Source organism: Colletes latitarsis, chromosome 9 (assembly GCF_051014445.1).
Source record: "Colletes latitarsis isolate SP2378_abdomen chromosome 9, iyColLati1, whole genome shotgun sequence".
Classification (NCBI taxonomy): Eukaryota; Metazoa; Arthropoda; class Insecta; order Hymenoptera; family Colletidae; genus Colletes; species Colletes latitarsis.
The window spans coordinates 26,524,944-26,540,510 of record NC_135142.1 but is presented as its reverse complement, the minus strand read 5'-3'; the positions used below and the strand labels follow the sequence as shown (position 1 = coordinate 26,540,510).

The 15,567-nt window shown below is 38.5% G+C and overlaps 1 protein-coding gene across 8 annotated transcripts in view; it reads left to right on the top strand.

The window, feature by feature from the left end:
* The first annotated feature begins 2,869 nt into the window (after positions 1 to 2,869).
* Positions 2,870 to 15,567, top strand: part of Scrib (scribble planar cell polarity protein) — a 35,886-nt gene continuing 23,188 nt past the window's right edge. For all 8 annotated transcript variants that reach the window (XR_013080364.1, XM_076773711.1, XM_076773710.1 and 5 more), the window contains exons 1-2: positions 2,870 to 3,270; positions 3,539 to 3,656. Coding sequence is in view for 7 of the 8 variants with exons in the window: in XM_076773711.1 (XP_076629826.1) it covers positions 3,109 to 3,270; positions 3,539 to 3,656 (280 nt within the window). In the remaining variant the exon portion in view is untranslated. The remainder of the gene's footprint in view (positions 3,271 to 3,538; positions 3,657 to 15,567) is intronic.

The window sequence follows — 15,567 nt, the reverse complement described above, 5'->3', positions numbered from 1 at the left end:
ATAGAATCATGCCAAATAATTATTTTGTTTAAATATGGATTTTAAAAGAGGGATGAATTTAAATTGTGGGAGACGCGACAAGACGCGATGCTGAACCGCGCAACCGATCTTGAGATCGAATTGACTCCGGCTTGATAACTCGATTTCAACAGGAGAACAGGTACACGTCCCTGAAACTGGTCTCCATTTCTCCACTGCAACCCGTCGGGAGCCAAAGGACCCGACTCAGGCTGTCTAACATAGAGAGAGTACCTGTGACAAGGACTTTCAACCGGAAAGTATGCGTTTCCGCAGGCGACCTTCGAGTTGAGTTCCATTCTCCCTGAATCCAGCCAACAAGAGAAGACGATTCGATCTTTGGGATTAGCCACACGGCCGATCACATGTTTCCTTCAATGAAACAACTGTGACCGAAGCCAGGAACGAGGGAATGACTGAAAACGAGAATCTAGTAAAATGAATAATTAATTGGCAATTCGCGCATAAAATAAGAGGCCGAAAATTAACGTCGAGGCTCGAACTAATGAAGTTAAAAAGGAAATGTAGAATTAATTTAAATTAATTCAATCAAAGAAATTAGAAAAAAGAAATTTTCGACGTTAATCTTAATATCTTAAATCTAACCGCACTTACATACTATCTCGCCTATGTTGAACCCCTCGGTCGGCGGATGGATCTGGCGTTTTCCAGTAGGGCCCTCGGAATTGATCTAAACAAAAACTCGAGTAACAATTAATATTTATACAAGAAAATATCAATATACCAGATACCTAGAAAGAAACAAAAAAACAAATATGAAAAATAATGGATCGAACAACCCAACGAAGACAGAACAAAACATCCCAACGAAGAAAGAATAGAACAACGAAGTAATTTGGAAATTAAATTGGACAAAGAACCCAAAGGAAAGTTCTTTGAAACCAATAACACACGTCAGAGTACCCCTGGCGGTTCCAGGGGTACTGAGGAGTTGCTCAGCAGTGACCAACTTTATACCGGGAGGGGATTATGGGTTGCAGTCATTCAGCCAATCAGCAGCCAGTTAGACTCCGCTTGATCGAAAGTTTAACAAAGTTGCAAGAATACCGAGCCCCTTCGCGAGCACCAATTTTCCGAATATTCTTACAATTTCCACATATTCTCCACTAAAATACGCGTTATTTGTCGCTGGAAATATTAAAATCCTCCAATCCGTTCAAAAGTTATAATGTTTTAAACATACAGAAATATTCGTTTGAAATTTCATGCATATGTTTAAAATATTATAACTTTTTAACGGATTGGAGGATTTTAATGTTTCCACAAACAAATAACGCGTATTTTAGCGGAGAATATGTAGAAATTCTATTATATATCTATAGGTATTCCATTATTTCAAATAATGATTCTTTAATTTTTTTTGGTGGACAATTCGTCTATCAAAGTTGACAAATTTCATCTGGGCCTCTCTCCATGGTCCGTCCTTTTTGACCACTACGGGAGCCCCCTGGGGCGCGCGCGGGAATTATCCCTTAACCAGAAAGCAAGACGGACCGTAAAGCGAGATGAAGAATTTCAAAATTTTCATTCAATCAAGATTTCCGAAGATGGTCAAGAAGATGTTTCACGAGCAGCGGCCAAGGGACAATCCTGGACAACGAAGAAAATCCCATCTTTGGGAACAACACTTAAAAACTGAACAACTCTTATGTTGAACGACCAGAGACTGAACATCTCTGTTACGGAATAATTCTGGTTTAAAACTGAACATCCTATATTTGCCTATATAGGCAAAAAATATAATTGACACAAATTGAATGAAATATTAAATAAACATTCCTTTCGTAATCCTTTCCTCTAGTCCTTTCGTATTAATTTTTTGTTTCAGAGAACAGTTGAGCGCTGCCGATCGGTGCTGCCCACTGGTAGCTACTTGTCGACAAGTTGCAATAATATATTATCAAATTTTTAATATATGTATTGAATTTACATGTCTATTTTGTTTAATTTCTAGGTTTTCATTGAACTTTATGTATAACTTCCTTTTCTATTTCAGCATTATGTTCCTAATCAATTTAATTGTATTAATATTTTTAACACTCTAACATCTGTAAGGCATCAATTGGCATAAAAACCGCGCCCCCTAGCGTGCCCGGGGCAGACAGAACGAGAAGAGAAACGAAGAATATCATTGAAGATTTGCATTCAATCAAGATCGAAGATGGTCAAACGAGAGGAGTTGAAATTGTATGCCGCGAGGACGGACTTCAGCTGTTCAAGAGCAAGAAGGAAAGGCTCCCATTCACGTTCTTTATCGATTTCCCGAAGTTGCATGAAGTGCTGATCGGGCGTAACATGTGGCTCGTGTGGTAAGATATGTCTGCTTTCCCTACCACTCCGCTAGACGCTAAGGAAGTTCGTCGTTACTAGTGTCACCGTCGATGCATTCAATTATGCCAAATCTAGCCACACTGCATGTAGCTTAGGCCAGGAACTTCCTGGTGAATCGTGCCTCCGATCAGTGTTACATAGCGTAGGCTCGTTTCGACTTTCGATTGGTGGAATTCTGTTGGACGTGAAAGCTGATTGGTGGTGACTTTAGCGTTCATACACCATGATCAATGTGCCATATATCTTTCATAGACATTAATTACGAAGAAAATAAGAGCATGTTATAGATAATTGGTAAGAAATTTTAGTTAGTTTTCTACTATCGATGTGTAGACGAACATTTTCTCATTCAGCGGTTCATGCCTGTTACCATAATCGAAGAAAATATCTCGTTCGAGATTTCCCTTCTATATAAGCGGTAACTTCATGTCAAAGTGCACGAAGTGGGGAGAACCGTCTTTTCAAAGCGTCGTATTCGTTCACTGTTGTTTGTCGCTTTAGAGCAACGTGATCAGTGGTTTGTAGACGTGATGACGTCAGACTTCGAGGCACAAGCCGAGAGCGCGTTTAAAGCCGAGTAGGGCGTGAAAGTGTGTGTCGTGCCGCTCGTTTTCCTCCGTATTCTTTTAATCAATCTTTACCCATGAATATGTGCAAATAGTAACGTGTGCCTCCGTAAAATTACGGGACAATTATGTTTGGTGCTGTTTTAACGTGATTGATAGTGAAAAGGATACCATGTTCCGCTGCATTCCGATTTTTAAAGGGTGTAACAGGCAGGTGGAATACGTTGACAAGCGTCACTGCTCTCTGCCGAGCGTCCCTGATGATATTTTACGATACTCGAGGAGCCTGGAGGAGCTGTTGTTGGACGCGAATCATATTCGTGATCTACCTAAGGTAGGCAAATACCGCTACATGCCAACATTTCTGTCTTACAACCGTGTCTCTTTTCCTTTCTTTGCCTCTACCTTCCCCTCCCTTTACCGATTTGCATCTCTCTCCCTCCCTTGTTCTCTCTATTGTGTCCATGACGTATCATTCCATCGGCTATAATGTGACGACGAAGTACGTACGCGATTTACTCTCTACGGGATAGCCGACTGTCATTGTTCCCTCAACGAAAACCGAACGTTTTACCAAATATTTACGTCGCTCGTGGTTTCAGAATTTTTTCCGACTACAAAGGTTACGAAAGCTCGGACTGAGCGACAATGAAATACATCGTTTGCCACCGGATATCCAGAACTTCGAAAACCTCGTGGAGCTGGATGTGTCCAGGAACGGTGAGTGGTAAATTTTATTATTTCTGTTTAGTCGTTGCGCGGTTTTGTGGTCGGTGACCGCGACAGGAAAAACTTGATCTGCTTCTTTTCGATATTTCATTAGACGGGAACGTTTCGTAGATGGTTTTTTTTCTCTTCGTCTTCCGGTTGTCTTGTTCTTTCTTTTCGTGCACGGACTTGTCGACTAGCGACCAGCAGCGCGTGTCAATGGTTTCGAACGAAGCACGTGTTTACGTGTCGAAGACAATGTCAATGGAGAAGCTGGGTAAAAGGCGTTGAAATAAAGAAAAGACTAAATCAATCGAGGCAAGATGTTAATGGAAATCTTCGATCGTTTGAATCGGATAGGTCTGAGAACAGCCACGCTAGTGTCAAGTATTAATACGTTGACACCAGTTTTCCCTGTCTAGGGATATCCTCAACAATTTTTCAAACGATGGCGTAACAAATAGAAATATTCGATAGTTCTGAATACTTATTACGGTATGCCTAATGCGAGTGACATTAAAAAATTTACAAGTATTAAGGTTCATTTATCGTAAGTGTTTTAGAGACACGTTGTAAGTATCAAACGCCGGTTTACGGTGGCCACCATAAGTCAACGTTTAATAAAAGATCGTACCTTCGCGAGGCACGTTACATGTTAATGTACTTTGTTTTTACTTATTACAGGTTATAGTAACGGACATAAATCTGTCATAAATTACGATAGTCTATCGGGTCAATGGATATTTTTTGTTATACGTTTCTCTTTTGAAGATTTAAAATAACTTCGTGTTCCTAGTGGCTAGAAATTGATCAAACATTTTGATGACATATACGTCGTTCAATACCTTCGTCGAACATCGAAAGGTTTGACATACAAATCGAGAACAAAGAAAAAATCTAATGTGTATCGGAATTCGATATCCGAAATTGTTGGATGAAATGTACGTCGATGGAAAAAGTCCAATTTATTTTCTTTGCGAAAAGATTTGCGGATTTGAAAATCGATCCGAGGATAAAACACGTGTGTAGCGAAACGGCGTTATACCTCGTTCACTTTCTAACAACGATGCAGAGGCTCCTCCTCGATGCTTGAAAGACACATTGAAACGTTCTTACCATCGCCTCGATGTTGTTTCCCAAGAGGGAAGCCTTTCCCTTCTCGCTGTTCGCTGGATTTACTTACCGTTCCACTTCGGCGTTTTTATGTTTACCTTATGCTCGTCTCTCGCCACCCGCGGAACATACACAGCCAGAACTTTGTTCCTGCACATGCAACACGGGTAAGGAAAAGGAATGCACTGTAGTCGCGAATGCCTCGTTTTACCATGAGACCCATTCTGCCCTCCCCTTTCTTTGCCCTCCTATTCCTCACTGGAATGCCTCTTCCCACTAAATACTTGGCAACACTCGTAACTAACGTTAGGTACGCTTCACCGAATATCTTTTAAATTACGTTTTTGTTAACGTTTCCAGATTTCCTCTCATATACAGGGTGTTCGGCCAGCCCCTGGGAAAAATTATAATGGGAGATTCTAGAGGCCAAAATAAGACGAAAATCAAGAATACCAATTTGTTGATGAAGGCTTCGTTAAAAAGTTATTAACAGTTAAATTCAAAAATTTCAAATCGTTCTGGAAAAATTATTTTCTGTTGCGGGGGTCAATTACAAGCATTTTTAGTGAATAGACATACCCCCGAAATCCTACTCAGTTTCGAGAAAAAAATTCGAGTAACTGCTGATAGTTTTGGGTGAAAAAAAAAAGACTTTCGAATCGTCTTGGAAAAATTATTTTTAGTTGCAGGGGTCAATTGCAAGCATTTTTGGTCAACAGACATACCCCCGAAATCCTACTCAGTTTCGAGAAAAAAATTCCTTACCGAAAATATAATTTCTGGCCAGAAATGGCTGCCCGAATTTTCATGCGAATCTTTAAAACGTCATAACTTCTGGACGGATTGGACGATTTTAATGTTTAAAAAATCAAACTACGCGTATTTTGATGGAGAATATGTACAAATTGCAAAAATATTCGAAAAGTTGTTCCTTGACCCACTAAAATGAGAAAAAATCCATAAAAATGGTGCAATTTTCAAATAGCCATAACTCCTACAATTGTGAATATACATATTTCAATGAAACTTTTTTCTGAAGTAGAGCTCATGGGTACCTACAAAAAAGTATTAGACAACTTTTCTATAGGACGTCAAACGAAATTACTAAAAATCAAAAACGAATTTTTAAGAAAAATCGACAGGGGGTAGGTGCCTAAATTTTTAGACGAAATTAAAAAATTTCAAATCATAGTAAAAAAATTATATTTAGTTACAGTGGGCAATTACAATCATTTTTGATCATTATACATACCCCCGAAATCCTGCCCACTTTTTAGAAAAAAATTCAGTACTGGCGGAAGTTTAAACATTAATAACTTTTTAACGAAGCCTTCATCAACAAATTGGTATTCTTGATTTTCGTCTTATTTCGGCCTCTAGAATCCCCCATTAAAATTTTTCCCATGGGTGGCCGAACACCCTGTATGTAAATTTCATTTCAAAAGTATTCAGACTTTTTGTCAAATTCAGACTTTTGCAAACCAAATTCATCCTTCGTTCGTTCGTGGTACGACGGAAGTACATACATTGTATTATTTTTGTTAATGTATAAATGTACCTTCAAACCCGTTACTCGCTGTCGACCAAGTCACTGGCGGCTAGTCGTCGACGACCACTAGGTACACAAACGAATACATATATGGGTTCGTACGCACGTGGTTACCGGCGGCTGACTTTGATCCTGGTCGTTCGTCGACTGGTCGCCGCGCCGGTGACTTGGTCGACAGTGCGTAACGGGTTTTAAGCTGTGTACAAACGCAAGCAATAGGACATGTAACATCAGGACTAAAGTCTAAATAGACAGGCTATTAGCGACTACATTGTGGTTTGAATGCAATCTCTAAGGTTGGTTTCCTCAACGATAGTACCTATTCCTTTCAAATTTCTTTTCCACGTGTTTTATATTGAAATATTTCTGATTCTCAGTTTCCATTCATTTCACAGGGTCGGTCGGTGTCGATTTAAACACGGGACCACGATTCCGTGATTCTGTTATACGATCTTCATTAGTTATTTAATCGAGAAAGTCGCGTAACGGATTGCCGTTATACCCGTTCCGTACTATAGAATTAAGCACCAGGAAGAGACGAATGATTCCGTTGGAAGCTTTGAGAAGAATCAGGGATTGAAATGTCACGAACCCTTGAATGCTCTTAGCATTCTTGCTGAATCGTGTAGCCTCTTTGTGAACGGGTAAGCGTGGAACAGTGCGGTATGAAACTGGTACAGTTTAACAAACAGTTCCTTCGATTAAATAAATAGCATAGAATCCTTCTTTCATATTTAATTTTCTAAAAAAAATACTTGACTTATTTTAAGTTCATGGTCTAAAGATTATGGTTTGTCTCATATTCCTAGATCATTTCTATGAGGAATTGGACTCTATCTACATATGAAGCGATAAAAACGAGGATTTTTATGGCGTTTTTCTCACTTTACGGGGTTAAGAAACATCAAAATCCTCCAATCCGTTCAGAAGTTATGACGTTTTAAAGATATGCACGAAATTTCAGAGATATTTTTCTGGCCTGAAATTATATTTTCGGTAATGAATTTTTTTCTCGAAAATGGTTAGGATTTCGGGGGTATGTCTATTCACCAAAAATAATTGTAATTGACTCCTGCAACTGAAAATAATTTTTCCAGAACAATTTGAAATTTTTTTTTTCTTGCCGAAAAATTTAGGCATATGAATTTTTTTTTCGAAAATGGTTAGGATTTTGAAGGTATGTCTATTCACCAAAAATGATTGTAATCGACCTCTGCAACTGAAAATAATTTTTGCAGAACGATTTGAAATTTTTTTTTTTTTTTGCCGAAAAATTTAGGCATACGAATTTTTTTCTCGAAAATGATTAGGATTTCGGGGGTATGTTTATTCACCAAAAATAATTGTAATTGACCCCTGCAACCGAAAATAATTTTTCCAGAACGATTTGATATTTTTTATTTAAAAAATAAAATTATAATTCCTACGCTTTATTCGTCTGCTGTTTAGTATCGACGTCACTGCTGAGTGCATGCGGCTGTGACTTCTTTACTACATGGAAGCGTCGAGGTATCGCGGCTCTGTAGATCCACCGACAAATATTTTACTCGAGAGTGTACGTTTGCCAGTAATTACGTGGGTTACTTCTAAACATCGTGCCAATTTGAAATGTTGCGCATGCCACGGTGAAATAGTTAACTGATGCTTCCTCTTTCCCGTTTACTTCGCTAACAATAAATCTAGACGTATCAACGTTGGTTGAGATTTCATAATTGTAGTTTGTTCGGTCTACCGATTACACAACCAAAAAGATTGGCAAATTTTTGTCCGGTTCCATGCTAAAATAGATTAAAAAAAATAAAATGTAGTATGAATAGAATCATTCGAATCGAATGTACTCCTCGCAATTAAGAGAATTCTTCTCAGCTGCCAACAATTCTAGCTTTAGTTTTACGTGAATGTTCGTGCTTGCATGAGATTTCAAGAAAGGTCTAATTTATTGACTCGTTTTCTTTTCAATGAAAAAGCTCAAGATCGTTCCACGAATTAACATCATGGAACTAGTGGTTAATTAGCCGATGACCTTATCAAATGACGGCTATTTCTAACGAAGCTTGGAATAATTTTTACCAAATAATGCAGAAGTAACTTCTTCATGAAGTTTGATCAAACGAGATTTAATTTAAGCACATTTTACGTTATATGCACGCTCCAAACTATCGATAAAATGACTATCGATCAGCATTACTTGCTTCCGTTCTATCCGATTGAGATGCATTTCAGGTGCATTACCGTGAAATACAACCGTGTATCACGGCAGCCTGTTGCGAGTGATTAATTTTTATGATGTAATCGCGGTCGGAAGTAGTCATTATGATCGATCTTCGACCCTAAATATAGAGCCGGATCGGTGTTTTTGAGTCTTAGGGTTGGGGAATGATCGATGGTGAATAAAGGACAATGCTAGGAACAAAAATTAACTTATGTAATTTGCTCGGAGCAATAGTTTTAGGGTTCTATAAAAGTTTGTTTTAAGTTATTCAACTTAAGGTGTTCGATACAAGATATACATATATGTATGATAAATCAAAATAAAAGTTAGAGTCGTTTGAATTTTAAACATTTTTAGACGAAAACCATCTGTACTTTCTCTCTTGATTCCTTGTGTAAAAAGATTTTGGAGGAAATGCAACTTAAGGATATATGAAAGTAGATGGTTCAACCTATAAAATGGCACCAGAAATATTATTATGTGGCAAGTTTTCGCAAATAGTTGAAATATTAATAACGTTTGAGCTAAATGTCCTTATTATGATCGGTTGTGTACATTTCACATTACGTTTCAGTGTAAAGGCTTAAGCCCGTGACAGCGTTACGAGCTTTCGTAGCAAATAATTTCGCAATCCCCTACGTGAAATACGACGTTAATCCACACGGACACACGTACGTTGGCTACACTTTCATATTTTACTTTGTCACGAAGCTTTCATGTGGAAGCAAGTGTCACGGTCGTTCAGTAATCCGTGGGTTCGCGCAGCTCCGCGGACGTGCAACAACAAATTAGACGAAGAGTTTGATATTTATAAAACGAGAAGTTTCAATTGTTCGCTAACATTTCGGTGAAATCCGTGACGCATAATACGAGTTACATATCCTTTATAACGTAATGAATAAACAAGTATTAGTTTCGCAGTGTCAATTCGTTTTTATTCCACATTAAGCGTTCGTTATTATTTATCTTACTAAAGCGTTGAAAATACGCGCGTCGACAGAAAAAAAGGGGGGAAAGTATTTGTCAGTTAAGTGAGTCGCGCAAGAAATGCTCGATTACATCCTCGAATGATTTCGATTTAAAGTTATCGGGGTTTGCCTTAATATGGCGCCCGGCAGGTGTACATTGGGTTCGATAGGAATAACACAGTCACTGAAAGAGTTAATAAAGAATCATTGCGAGTAAAGAAGACAGTGACGATTGCTAGACCCGGAGAATAAATTTGCAATACTCGTGACTTGGCAGTCAACGTGTTAAAAGCGAGGACATCAGTGTTGCGCGCCGAGTCGCCGATGGGAAACTCAATAAGGTTCTACAATTAGGTTACGCGATACGCGTACATGTGCTGGCTTCCCGGACGTTTTCAGTTATAGAAACGTGCCAGAACTCTTATGCGCTTCCTTCTGCCCGATCGTTCTCGGTATTCGATGTAACAGGTTTTCCCGAGCACATTGCTTTCTCGAACAATCGCCATACGCGAAAAATTCCTCGCGAATACGATGGCGTCAATACAGCATACCGTTTTATCTGGAAACGTACGAGTACCTCGAGAACTATTCATAATAGCGTAGCATAGTTTTTTGTATGTTTAACCGTTTTGGAGTTTTCTCAGTTGCGTGTCGGCACCCTGTATTTTTAAAACTACCTTCAGGAATACATCAAACAGCTGTTATTACCGTTTTGCTGCATCTATTCATAAGTAATTAATGTTTACTTGCATATACCACAATGCTTTAATGATCGTTTTATAGCATTATTGAGACGACACCGAGGAAGGTTAATACCTCGGCGTTCTAAAAAGCAAAATGCATTCAGTGGATCGACTTAAAAAATTAATATCTATCGTGTTAGTTTGGTTACAAAGCCTCGAACGCGTTCTCGTCATTTTTCACTTTCATTTTGCTTTTGCCTGTAGGATTATCCCTTAAAGTATCTATCAACAATAGGCAAACACTTTCGCTACTGTAAAACTATTGTGTAATATGCATTTTGAACTCGTCTCGACATCCCCTAGTAAAGTGTGCATCACAACGTTAACACTTTTATGTGCAGAATAATAAGGAGAATCGATCGATGCAAAAACAGCAAATGCATAGTTCAATCCAAAAAACGAGCGCATAGGTGTATTTGCATCGTTGCACGAAACAAAAATATAATGTCGTCGAAAGATGATCTCGCATGGAAGATTGTACTTTTCTTCTCGATTAATATTTTGTATCTTCGATTAGGATTACCAGATGAAATTTGAAGTTCACTGAACGTTGAGTACGACGAAAGACTTTGCTAATTTTCCTTTTCTTTTACTGTTACTATTGCTCTGAACGACGATCTCACTACGGACTAGGAAACTCTTAGATAACAAGTGACTTCTAAAGTCTTCCTTTTTCTTGTTCTCCCACTCTCCTCGCGCACACTCACACGCAACGATCGTCACCTTTATCGTCATTTCATCCGTAATCCGAACGAGATTACCGACGTTTATTTTCGACAGAAACGATTCATCGTATCTGACACAGATTGATTGATACCTGTGCGTTGCTTTTGAGAGAACAGAGGCAAAAGTGTCCCACTTTTCGAGGTACCCTAGAGCATCGTACCTTCGATCGAGAGTGGCTTTGTCTCACTCTAAGGATCCATCGAAAGAGCCCACGTACGTGCGCGGACGTGAAAAAGCGAAAATAAACGGGAAAATAGAGGGTAACCACACCTTGTAGGCTTGCGAAACTTAACGAGGCTGTGAAATTGTGGATCCTTCGTCGCGCAGGTGTAGTCAAATACACGTGGCAAATACGTAGGTGAAACGGGGCCAATTTAATTACGAAACGAAGGGCTACGTTGTATAGAATCTTGAACGAGTGCAAGATACATGGATATCACATTGTGGATAGAGTCAGCAGACAGTTTCATTGACCCATTGCTTCCCAATAACCTTTTCTTTTTTGTTGAAACAAAATTATATTTGAATAACACAAAATAGATGGTTAGAACATTAGTTTTTAGAACAGCCTCTTATTCTCCGTTATGTTTCTTTTCGATACTCACTCTTTGATTCGCTCTTCACAATTAACTCTCTTAATATGTCGCATCTGTATCATATTTGTTTACGTCAAGCGTTAAGGGACAATGATTTTGTCATTTTCAATTTTGTTAATAAAACTCGATCGTGTAATCGAGATCCATTATTCTTTCAATATGTTTTGCTTCCTGACAAGGCCACTTTTAATAACAGAGTAGAACCGAATCAGTACAACTGCCATTATTCGTCTTACAATAATCCGTATTGGCATCGTTTCCACATCAACATCGGTGGTCTTTCGAAGATACTCGAGTGGATCGATTTAAATGAATTGTTCTGTATATTTTCCCCTAATTTAAATTTAAATTTAAAGTATTGCACGATTCGATGCTAATGCGACGAGCTTCGCACAACTTCCATCGTTTTTACTTGTTTCAATTAAATCGCCACGCTCGAACGAGGCAGTTCGTTGACCGTCGCGAGAAACTAGAGAAAGTGACAATTAAATTACGTGGGAATAAACGAGCGTTTCGTTATTGTTATGTTAGGCACAATTTCAATTCGGAATTTTAATTTAGAAAACATCTGCGTGTGTTCGGCGCTATTCACGCGCCGGATATTCAAACTGAGCGTAATGAACGCACTACAAATCGTATAATTTCTAGAACCAAAGGTAGTTGCATGACGTAGTAAGAAGTACTATCATTTCGTTTGAAAATTAAATTAAGGTGGAGAAATAAGTACGTTTAGCTTCTAAAACACTTGGTTCTACTGTTCAAATGTGACTTTTATTTTGAATATAAAATTATATGTAATGCGATGGACTGTGAAAAACAAACAGTAGGTATTATTCGTTTTTTATCAGCGGACCCTACAAGTGTAACTATACACTGTATGTGTAAGTCGGCTTGGATTGGAAATCTGCATGCAAAAATGCAACGCGCATAAACACCACTACTGCGACACAATCTTGTGAAAACTTGTTGCGTGATCATGGAAGAGATAAACCGCGACCGCAACAGGTTCGGGTTCAGGAAACTTACCCCTTGATTAAGCCACCCACGTGTGTGCGTGTGAACGGAGAGTTCAATGCGTACAAGTTACGTCGCGTGGTCTAATTTCCATTGGCATTATTCGAGCAGCGAATCGTCTGTTCCTTTTACTATTACTTTTGTTCCACTAGTACTCTTCCAGGTGCACGTTCGCGCGAAATGAAAGTGGACGTTAATATTAAGTCTGCTAATTAATTCTCGGTCTCTGCATTAAATCACATACAGGGTGTTCGGCCGACTCTAGAGGCCAAAATGAAACGAAAATCCAGAATACCAATTTGTCGATGGAGGCTTCGTTAAATAGTTATTAACAATTAAATTCAAAAGTTTCAAATCGTTATGGAAAAATTATTTTTAGTTGCAGAGGTCAATTGCAAGCATTTTTGGTCAACAGACATACCCCCAAAATCCTACCCACTTTCTAGAAAAAATTTCAAAAAGGTGTGAAATTTTTCGACGGGAAAAAAAATTTTCAAATCATTCTAAGAAAATTATATTTAATTACAGGGGTCAATTACAAGCATTTTTGGTCATTACACATATCCCCGAAATTCTACGCATTTTCGAGAAAAAAATTCCTTACCGAAAATCTAATTAGATGCCTAAATTTTTTCAACGCAAAAAAAGAATTTCAAATTGTTCTCGGTTGCAGGGGTCAATTACAATAATTTTTGGTGAATAGACATACCCCCGAAATCCTGCGCATTTTCGAGAAAAAAATTCGTTACCGGCGGAACTTTAAACGTTAATAACTTTTTAACGAAGCCTCCATCAAAAAATTAGAATTCTTGATTTTCGTCTTATTTTGGCTTCTAGAATCCCCCATTAAAATTTTTAAAAATATTTAACAATAGAGAATAGTAAAAAGAACCGAAACCCATGTTTTATAAATCCCTATATCTTAAAATACTGATAAAGGAACATAGATGTTAATACTACCCGTTATTTTTCTGAATTTTTCAACGTCTTGCAAAAAGTTTATCTTTTTCTGGATTAGTGTTAAATTCTCGAAGGATATATCCGTGGATGGTACCGAAAAGGTTAATACCTACGACGCAGTACGGAACACGATTGTCAAATTTAGACTTGGATAGTGGATCTAGAATAGTCAGAACTGGTTGACAGTGAAAACTCGTTGCGTGCAAGAAATATAAGTTTATAGCAACAGGTTCGGGTTCAGGAAACCTACCTCATTAATGAAAGACGTTGCACTCGCATGTAGGTGCAACGCACGGAGAGGATACGACTGATTGGAATGTAGCGAGTAAGAATCTCCATCATCTTTTTTATCGTACAAGATTTCCTCCTTCGAAACGATTATTTTTGCAAAGAACCGTATCTATGTTTCTAAATGAACAGGTACTTGCAAGAAATCGTACGATACGGAGGAGAATGTTTCCACAACGATAGTTAAATAACGTCATTTTGATACTGTCTTTAATTTCGAGGCAAATAATATTTTTACGAACTTCCCCTAGTAAGTTTTAATCACGGTAGTTTCTTCTATTCGAGAACCCGTTCGCCGTTTCCGTTTTCGGATATACAGTTACATACGTACACGTATAGGTATATCAGTATCATAAATTCGTATCGTAAATATATTTTTATACTTTTAAAATACATTTTATATTAACAGTGGGGATTGTCGATAAAATATATTTGACACGAAAATGTTTTTAACCTTTGGGGGATGAATTATACACTGGAAAAAATTTTAATTTGCGAACTTTTCTCGCTACGCGTTCACGTGTTGCACATATTACGTAAGAATGTAAACCTTGCAAAGGCCGCAAGCGAGCTGTTACCCTTGCTGCTTTCGCTTTACCCTTTTTTTCCCCTGTTCTCCCTTCGTAGCGAGTTATAAAGGCCGATCGCTACCGTTGTCTGGTAAATCTGTCCCTCGAAAACTATTATCGGTGGTAAAAAAAATATACTACACGGTTGATGTCACGATAACGAATTAAAGAACAGACAGTACACTGTAAAGCGTAAGAATTTTTCCTGATGTCGATCGATTCCTTCGCGTGTGTGCAACACGGATATTACGCAAGGAGAAAAAGCATGTGTGCACTGTAATCTTTTACCCTTATCGCGTATTACCCCTGTTCTCTGTTGCATATACTGTCGTGGAAAACCACAGAAGTGAGCGTCTCTTGTAATTTATGCTGCATAAAATTACTTATCACGAAAGCATTGGCTTTTAAAAGTTGTTTACCTGATTGCATCTTTCTTTTTTTTACGCCCCATATAATTTCAGCGGCCATAAACAGTGTCGTGGGGTGAATAAAGTTGTGTCTATAAACGGTAGTATTCCTGGTTTCTCGAGAATTCTCAAGAAATTGTTAAGTACTTGGGGTACTTGAAAAGTTGTTTAAAGAAACTTACCGAGTGAAATTACGCAAACAGTAATTATTAGAGTCGATGTGTCGCGTATCAGCAACACTAGAATTTCATCTTTACTGTACGCAATGCTAGATTCTATCTATTCGGACTTACTACGTGTTCGTGTATCAGTTAGCTCATCTGCCCACCTCTCTGTGTTACACGGCCTCCGCCACCTCCTCTTCTTCCAAGGTAAATTGCAAAGGCCGAGGGTGGATGTTTCGCGCTATTTATAATGTTTACAGTGGCGGACGCATTCGACGAAGAGGCAGCTATTTTGTGTTATTTACCGGTTGCTTAATTACAGGTTACAGAGTCGCTTATAGGCGCGGTAATAGACCGGCAATCAGTGGTTACTGAAAATCGACCTATTCGACGAAGATATATAGTTGTAACCAAGGCTATACCGACGAATTATCGTTGAGCGTGGTAGAAAACAATTCTGCAATAAACGCGCGTAATTCATCTAACGAACGAACCTCTTACGCGTACATTTTATTGTTCGACAGAGGATGCCTCGTTATCGATATTGTTCGTAGTGGCCTTGCATTATTTCACCGTTGATTACTCGAATACGGTAATGGTCCATTATGCTTATC